Source organism: Plectropomus leopardus, chromosome 8 (assembly GCF_008729295.1).
Source record: "Plectropomus leopardus isolate mb chromosome 8, YSFRI_Pleo_2.0, whole genome shotgun sequence".
Lineage (NCBI taxonomy): Eukaryota > Metazoa > Chordata > Actinopteri > Perciformes > Serranidae > Plectropomus > Plectropomus leopardus.
Genome location: NC_056470.1, coordinates 32,752,194 through 32,761,709, shown reverse-complemented (window position 1 = coordinate 32,761,709; position 9,516 = coordinate 32,752,194). Strand labels below are relative to the sequence as shown.

The 9,516-nt window shown below is 36.4% G+C and overlaps 1 protein-coding gene across 1 annotated transcript; it reads left to right on the top strand.

The window, feature by feature from the left end:
- Positions 1-790: 790 nt before the first annotated feature.
- tegt (testis enhanced gene transcript (BAX inhibitor 1)) lies at positions 791-9,094 on the top strand. Its single transcript, XM_042492230.1, has 10 exons — positions 791-895; positions 2,216-2,326; positions 2,426-2,534; positions 3,395-3,515; positions 3,653-3,701; positions 4,957-5,054; positions 5,222-5,301; positions 5,395-5,495; positions 5,790-5,865; positions 8,154-9,094. The coding sequence occupies exons 2-10, from the start codon at positions 2,271-2,273 to the stop codon at positions 8,175-8,177; spliced, it is 714 nt and encodes a 237-aa protein (XP_042348164.1). The 5' UTR covers positions 791-895; positions 2,216-2,270; the 3' UTR covers positions 8,178-9,094.
- The last annotated feature ends 422 nt before the right edge of the window (positions 9,095-9,516 follow it).

Below are 9,516 nucleotides of genomic sequence, written 5' to 3'. Positions count from 1 at the left end.
TAATTTAATTTATTTATTAAAAATAAATAAATTAAATTAGATTTAATTTTATTAAATCTAATTTAAGTCACTAAAGTCACTAAAGGGGCTCCAGGGAGTATCAAAATTGAATAAATAAACGCACAAATAAATACATAAATAAATAAAAAGTGGCACTCCAACCACATCCTCTTTAATCAAATAAAGAACAGTCCCGATATTTTCATTTAATACTTTTTGCTTTCATCATTTTTTTCATTATACTGTGATAATATATTTTTAAATACATGTTACATTTTTTCATAAACATTATTGTAAGTCAAAATATAAAGATAAGTCCGTGTAAAATGTCTTCAAACCTTTATAAACAGTCTTTGTGCAGAACAAGTTGCATGCAGTTGCACCATATTTCCTATTGATCAACATCCGCACTCATTTACACCTCTACGAATACAGACGCGGTATTTCAGTTTATTTGGAGCCAGGTCTTTGTTTTATATCGGGTTTAAAATAAACATGTTTAATGCTTTTTGCCAAAAATTGTTTTGCTGGTGACAGTTTGAAGTACTACATTTATGAGTCGGCCATTTTAGATGTACCGGGGACATTACTCTGTGACACACATCGGCCGGAAGTGCCTTTTAATATATAATTTTATATCTTTATTGACTAATGTCTCGCTGCACGGGATAATATTAAATTCGGTTAAACGTTCGGCATTTATAAAACATATAACTTGTTAATTTTATGTTTTTAAATACGGGGAAAATCGCCGTATTTTACCCTGTGGAATTTTCGGGGCGTTTCCATGGTGACATAACGTGAGCTGACTGACACGTACTGTTTGTTAAAGAAAAAAAAAGTAAAGCAGGAAGAAGAAAGGCTGCCAAAACAGTTAGCTCGTAGCAGAGGAGAGGTAAGTGCCATTTTTAATGTCAGCGCATTTTATTTCTAACCTCGGTGTTTGGTTTTGACACAAGTCGTAACATTACAATCGTCAGCCGCTAAAAAAAAAAAGTTTAAAAAATGAACGAAACGTCGAGTTGTGTTGACGCGCGAGACAAACGTTAGCTCAGTTTGGCTAACGCGTAGCTAGCTAGCGACATTAGCTGTTCATATGATAGTCTCATGCGTCAAACAGTTTGGAGCTGTTGCTCCAAAGCCACTGCCAGATTTCAAACAACATTTTCATTTCTGATTTTTTAAATTTTGTTTCCAGCTAACGGCTGTGTCGTTAATTGATAACGTGTTGCTAGATAGCTTGTTAGCTTGCTGCGGTTGTCAGTTTAGCGTTAACTTGTACAATTTATTGTAGCAAATGATCATCTGCCTTTAGCTACGCACTTTTAATCTGCGACATGCGTGTGTGTCAGGAGTGGTGGGAGAAATATTGAGATTGTTTATAATGTTTTCTAAGTAAAAGTGACGATTCACATTACCAGACTACTGCTAACTGTAGCTCTTTTATTAAAAATTCTTCGTTACAAACGTTACTAGTGACGGATGAAGTACCTAAAAGTCACACTCGGGTAAAAGTACATATTCACTCATTAGAATATGACTTGAGTGAAAGTTAAAAGTATCTTATATTTATTCAACTTAAGTATCTAAATAAATGTTATGATGTTAAACGTATTTAAATATTGAAAGTGAAAGTACGTGTAATAAACGTGAGCATTTTGAGGATTATGGAGTTTATTTCTTTGTAAAATGAAGAATGAAAGACGATTTTTTTAACTTCAGTAAATTAGCTTGAGTTCTTTCAGAAACATGAGAAGAAGGCTATGAATAGAATTTTAAACCTAATATTCTGGAAATTTCTTTTTTTATTGCTTTATTTTTCTTTTCAAATGAAATCAAACCAGTTTCTCAAGTTTCAGAGGTTTAAATGCTGGTAAAAGGTGTCTGAATGCAGCACAAGAAAACTGATTTTGATCCAGGTTTTAAAGGGTTAATGGATTTAAAGAATAAAATCCAGTTTTTCCTTCGGTCCCATCCCTTTCTCCCTCCCTCCTCCTTTCTTCCTTCCTTCCTTTCTTCCCTATTACACAGTAAGTCGCTAAGATACTTAGTGGAAATGTATGGGAGTAGAAGTATACATTTTGTAGGACGTATAGAGGAATAAAGGTGAAAGCTGACAGAAATATAGAAATTCAAGTAAATTACCAATGCTCCCAACTACAGTAACAGTGAAACACTGTTTAGCTGAAGTGTAATCATATGTGTTTCTTTTCAGAGGAGACACTGTCCGTTCAAGAATCTCTTCAGATCTCTGGACCTCTGGCTCCATCATGAACGTGTTTGATCGCAACATCAATTTTGACTCCCTCTTCAAGTTCTCCCAAATGTGAGTAAGCATGCAGTTGATGGCTATCTCAGTCATGTACTTTATCTACTGTGACTCACCGCCCAGCCTCATTCATCATAATCTCTTTTTTTTTTTCAGATCTCACTCCACCCAGGTGCACTTGAAGAATGTGTACTCCAGCCTGGCAGTTTGTATGTTTGTGGCTGCAGCTGGCTCCTACGTCCATGTCGTCACACGCCTCTTTCAGGTAATACTGACAAGATATAACTGAGTCTACCTGTCCGGGTTGAATTATTATAGCTATTGTAATTGATTTAATAATTTTATTTATGATTATAATTAAAATATTATGATTATATATTAGTGCAAATTATGGAAAAGCACTTTATCCCACCAAGCATATGGGGAAACGCTGAAGTCAATGTCTTCTGTGAAGTTTACAGTAAGCAATGGCACCACTCAGCCACTGAGCACATTCATTGTTGTTTATTTACCTCCACCCATGTTTCATGTGATAACAAGGTATGGGCCCGCTGAAGAAAGTGTGACTGACCTAAATGGGCTGCATCTGTAGGATATTCTGCAGCCTAATGCTTGAGATCATCGTTCCTACAAGCATTTTGGAATTTACTATTTTAGGAGACACTGAATGTATTAGAAATAAAAACCTGATGGTGATATTTTCAGCAGGGAAGCATAGAGCCGAAAAGGGTCATCATATTTTGGGAAAAAAAAATAGGTTCGAAGTGACACAAAAGTTACAAACAAAAAGTAAAATCAGAATTGGACCAATCTGGTCCTTTGTTGACTTAGACCAGTGCCAACACCAGCAACACTGCAGGCACATTTCAGGTATTGCCAAGAACTACAGGTAAAAGTACAGGCCTTTAATTTAGATCAGAATCACCAAAAGATGTTAACAGAACTGTATTTGTCTGAAAGGCCCTTTTCTGTCTTATCTTAACATCTCATGGTCATGTTGTTGCTTCAGCTATATTCAGCTGCTGCTGTGAAAAGTTGACGCTGAAGAAGAGAGACCTTGAGTAGTTAGTATCATAGTCACAGTCTTTTCCTGCTCCGTCTTTAACTTTGTGCCCTTGTTCTCAGGGCGGCTTGCTGTCTGTGCTCGGCTCCCTGGGGATGATGTTTTGGCTCGCCATGACGCCACACAACCCAGAGATGGAGAAGAAGAGACTGGCCATCCTGGCAGGATTTGCCTTCCTCACAGGTAGAGTAATATAAGCATGTTACAGGTAAAATTGTCACTTTGCATGTGGACAGACAGAGCTGTCCTTGTTCATTTACAGCCATGTAAGTCTACATGTGGTCTAGAGCCAGTGTTTACCTTCCTCTCTCCCTCTCCAGGTGTTGGCCTTGGCCCCACACTGGACTTTGTCATCGCTGTCAATCCGAGGTATGTGAAAGGTTATTCAGTGTAAAACCAATTTACATGAGCAGCTGACGGCGAGCTGACTAAAAGTTAAACATAAAACTAAACAGCACTGAAAAGAGTATTATGTAATGATTGGTAGACGTGTGTCTGGGGCTCTGTACAAATACAGAGTGTATATTTACAGAAAAGTTGTAGGACACTGCGAAGGCTTTTGTTAGACCACATCTCTGATGTTATGTTAATTATCACCACCATTCCTCAGCATCCCTCTATAATGCCCAATATTTAATAGGGATGCACAATAATATCGGCACGTCACTGGTATTGGACAATATTGACTTTAACATGAATGCCATCATGCTGATTTCGACTGAAATGACAATTTTTTTATTTTTATTTTTTAAATGAGTAAGTGAGCAAAACATCAGGGAAATGATACAGCACATGTAACAAAACAAAATGTGTAAGAATGTAAACATGTATGAAGAACATAAATGATAAAAATGAAACATGATAAAATTAATAAGTAAATAAATAAAAATACGTGTAAAAATAAAGACAACTGGGGTATAGGCAGATAAAGAGGAATCTTCAGTCAGAGGAATCGGAGAGGAAAGTAGCATAATTTTCTAAAAGCTTGGTACTTTTTGTTGTTTAATTAGCTGAGTGATTTGAGGGGAGCTTTAAACTTAAGGAGGAAAGATAACAAGTGAGTTTTACCACAGACGTCTTGAGGCCAAGTGCAAACCCTGTTAGCATGCTGAGCTTCACGGCACAGTGGATAACATCATCCAAGCCTGTGGAAGTAGGATGAATCTCACACATTATCATTTACAATAAATATGGCTTGTTGCACATAACCTTAGTCAAAGTATTTTTCTTATTGTGCACAATGAATGAACGTGACAATACATTGAAAAACATGTATGTTATATCTCCATCTGCTGGTGGGCCATCATGAAAAGCGTATGCACAATATGATGTTAATTCCACTACAGAGGAGACCGTAATCACTAAAATTAGGTGGGGGGAAAAGTGGATATATCGGGATTGGTTATCAGCAAAATGAGTTGTTATATATCGGATATTATCGTGCATCCTTGACCTTAGCTATAGTTAATATTCAATATATGCACATTGTCTTTGCTGAAGTTTTTTTGTATGTTAGTTTTAAAAGCACTGTTCTGCAGAGGGCAACAAGGCCTTTCGCTGCACAATGTGGAAATATGTTTAATATGTGACAACTTAAATCCCAAACCTTTTTTTTTCTCCTCAGCATCATCGTGACGGCTTTCATGGGAACCTCTGTGATTTTCATCTGCTTCACTCTCAGCGCTCTCTATGCCAAACGCAGGAGCTACCTGTTCCTCGGAGGTGAAGACAGTTTATTATTGTTGCGTGACCCATTATACTGTTGCTTCTCATCTTAACCATTTACAGCAAGGCTTTAACTTATAACCATTTTTTGGTAATTCTGGATGATTTCTCTTGTCTTAGGTTACTCATACATGCTGTTTCACTTATCTCCTTCTTCCTCTAAGGCACGCTGATGTCTGGCCTCTCCCTCCTGTTCCTGATGTCTGTGATGAACATGTTCTTTGGCTCTGTGATGCTGTTTAAGGTAGCTGAACTATGCAGCACCATTCCTCACTACAAGCTTCAGCAGCTGTGCGTCACAGTGTTTCTAACTCATGGTTGTCATCGTTTCCGGCAGGCACACATGTACCTCGGGCTGCTCATCATGTGCGGCTTCGTCCTGTTTGACACTCAGCTGATCATCGAGAAAGCAGAGAACGGAGACAAGGATTACATCTGGTGAGGACCTGTGCTACCTTATCTGTGCACTGACACCTTCTAAAAACCAAATACTATGCAAATACATCACAGGTGAGGTGTACATTTTAGCATCAGTTCCTTAAAATATGAAAATGACATGCACAACGCTGCAGGAGCTCAGCCCTAAAGTCATGACTGGATACTTTTTACACCTGGATGCTCTTTATTTTTGAGAAATTAAATAATGTGTGGTACAGTTTTATGATTTTTTTTTTCCGACAGCATATGTGGCATTTATGAAACAAACTTGATATTCTTTGTTTTTTTTTTAAGGCACTGTGTGGACCTTTTCCTCGACTTCATCACCGTCTTCAGGAAACTGATGGTCATCCTCGCCATGAACGATAAGGTACGGAGTGTTTTGCCTAATTGTCCTCTTTATGATAATTAATGGATAAGTCGACAGTGTGTGTTATTTTTAATTTTTTTCATCAACACATCCCATAAAAAGCCTGAGAACAGCGACGAAGTGATCCTACTAACAGGTATTATCTTATTGCTCTGTGCCGTAGAGCTCCATTGTTGTTCAAAAAGTATTAAAACCACGTCAGTAAGACACACTGGTGCTCTGGGCGACACTTTCCTTCATTATGAAGAACGTCGATACTGCAGTTTATTTTCAGTCGATGCCGAATACACCAACCTGCTGCAGGAGATACTCAAGAGTACATCAGATTTTTAACTGCAAAAATGTTTCCAACACATGCAGTATTTTTTCCTGTTTGAGTAAAGTTTGCTAAAAAAAAGAACAAAGTCCAGCTGTTTTTTTTTTTTAAATATGACCCTAAGACTGCAACTAACAATTATGTTGTTACTGATTAATCTGATGATTATTTTCTCGAGTGATTGTTTGTACTACAACCATCGATATTAAAAAATGATTAATATTGGTAAAAATTACACGCATAACCTGTAAGTTATAAAATTGATCTAAAAAATATTTACCAGTTAATTTTCTGTCCATCAGATAATCAGCTAATTGACTAATTGTTGCAGCTCTTAATGTTTGTAACCCGATTTTAAATATTTACATCTTCAGTATGAAGCAGTGGGTTTTGGGCAGAAAGTCACAGACAGGAAGGTTAATCAGAAAGTACTGAGAGACCGTCGATAATACATCTCTGGTTTTTCTGTTTTTGTGGGATTTGTTGACCATGAAAAATAAATAAAGGATATTACCAGCCTTAACTTTTAACGTTCCTCCAAGAAAGACAAGAAATAAAACGTACTGTTACAGAAGTCAGCCCTGCTGAAACAGTTCGCTCACCCAAATAAACATCAGGGTTCCCACGGATCCTTAAAAAGTCTTAACAGGCACTGTATTAATTAATCTAAAAAAAAGGCGTTAATTAGTATTAAAATGTCTTAAATCAATCTTTTTTTCCAAGTAGTTTACCAAATACTCACATTAACTTCAGACAGATCAGGGTAGTGGAACCAACAACAAATCTGTTTTAAATTGTAATAAAAATTTGGGCAAAATTCCAAAATTGCCGCACACGGCCTTCATCAGGGCAAGAATGATGATGAAGGCCGCGTGTGGCCAAAACATGTTGGCTTAATTTTGTCTGTCCCACTATGAACTAATAAAGCTTTTTGTCATAAGAAGAGTTAGTTTAGCCCTTTTTCAGCTACAGAAAATAAGTAATAAGGTATTTAAAATCTTGATACTTTTAAACGTAAACTAAGAAGCTGTCTTTTTAGTCTGGCCTTTATGTGGTGTCTTAATATTAAAAATGTTACGGTTTTTACTTATTCTATTTTAAGATCCATTTTTGCGTAATTCATATGTTGTTCTTGTTTTTGTTTCTTCAAACTGTAAAACACTTTGAATTGCATTTGATGTGTTTGAAAGGTGCTATACAAATCAAATTTGACTGATTGATACGGCGCCTTGTTAAAGATTAAACCAGAGGTTTCCAAACCCGCTCAGCCCTTCATAGACTTCACACGGACGCTCCAAAATCTGCCTGCAGCCAAAGATTTGAACTTTGAAACTATCAGCACATACTGTCAGACCTCATCTGTCTACATGGCTCAATGCCAACATATTAAAGTGAGAACATTTGTTTGTTTTAACCCCTCGAAACCTGGATCGACATCAGTGTTCTCAGGCTGCGTTCAGACACCCGTCACAAGCTATTTAACCCTTTGAAACCTGAGCTTTGGTTTGATTTTGTTCAAAAACGGCATTAAGAAACTTAGCAAGAAATGTCTTGCAAATTGCAAGAAATGATTAGATTTGGAAAAATTATTAAACAAAAAAAAAGATGGGAAAAATGTCCATGAAACTATTTATAATTATCCTAATTATATTTTAAAAAGTATTAAAGAATTACTATTATTTTTAGGGCTTTTTCCAGGTAATTTACTTGTTTGTTTATTTATTTATTTATTTTCCCCTTTGTCTTTTTTTCCCCCAAAATTTCAGGTTATTCTCTTATATTTTTATTTATTTATTTATTTTATTTTTTGGGTCATTTCTAATCAAGTTGCTCGTTGCCTTTTCCCCATCTTTTTGAAAGAAATAAAGTCAAACTTGCTCAGGTTTCAAAGGGTTAATTGTTTCAAAACATTTTGTGTGTAGGTGTGAGGTGTTGACGTGTTATAAGTGATTATTTGTGCCCTTTTTTTCAGGACAAGAAGAAAGAAAAGAAGTAAAGAAACTTTGGAAAAACTGTCAGAAGAGGCACAATTTGCAACGCACTTGGTGCTTTTCACGTTCTGTCTTCATTTATTGAATTAACTCCTATGTGGTCTTATATTATTGAAAAATTTCTTTGATTTGTTTTTTTTTCCAAACTTACAACAAGGGTTGAATGTAAGTTGATGGTAAACTGATGCTAGTCCCCGTCATGGCTGTGAATGAATTAGATTACCGCTGCAGTGACCCTGCTTGGCCTGTAGAGGGGAGCGTTGCCCTGTGAAGGCTCCCAGAAGCTGAGCAGCACTTAATGAAGATACTCGTTATTTAGTGCCATAATTAATGACATGATAGGCTCCTTTTTAGTGGGTCATGTGAGCTTCTGAGGCTGAGCATTGTTTTATTTGAACTTGTGTAAATTCAGTTGTTGATTTGCTTATTTATAGTTTTCCTCTGTTCTCTTTAGTGGAGTGTCACAACATGTGGTGTCCCATGATTTTGACAACAGATTTCGCCCCTTTTGAGAAATTTCCCCGTAATTGTTTTTGCTCCTACAAAAATTTTGTTTTGTGATCAACATGATGAGTAAGAATAGTGAAGCCTGCACTGAAACAAAGCCTGTCAGAATCACGACGATCTACGCAAACTCGTTCAGACGGACTTTTTGGATTTCGGATTTTTTGGCAGGTGGAGGAGGGAGAGCCGATGCCATCTGTCCATCTTTTCATCTCGGATAGCAGGCGAGTTACTCAGACCTCCCCCACTGTAAATTTCTCTAGTATCTGTTGTCTAGAAATTAGTTTGCCAAATGATGTGACGTTAACCTTTACGATTTTTTGAAAGTGTATACTGTGAAGAATTTATTTTATGGATGTAAAATTGAAACTAATAATTTGATACATTTGCTCAAATAAATGTGTTGAACGTACAGAAACAAAGTGATCTTTGCCTCTTTTCACTCAAATGCTCACTGCGTATTTACCGTTTCTCTACGAAATATGATGATTTTATAATAAAGTCAAAATAGTAACAAAAAAAAGCATTAAAAAATGTCTGGACCTGAAACAAAGATTTCCTGAAAGATAATCTGCATTGACTTTGATTATCAGTTTGTCATTTGTTTGTCAGTAATTTTTCAAACAAAAATACCAAATATTTGCCGGTTCCAGCCTCTCAGATGTGCAGCTGTGCTGCTTTCCTGTCAAATATCGGGAAAATTCAGACAAAAGAGAATAATGAAATGAACTTGAAGCAACATTTTATCACAATATTATAAAGGATTAGTTAATAATATTACCGGAGGATTAATTACTAATGAAAATAATCATAAATTGCAGCCTCAAAAATGTTACCTAC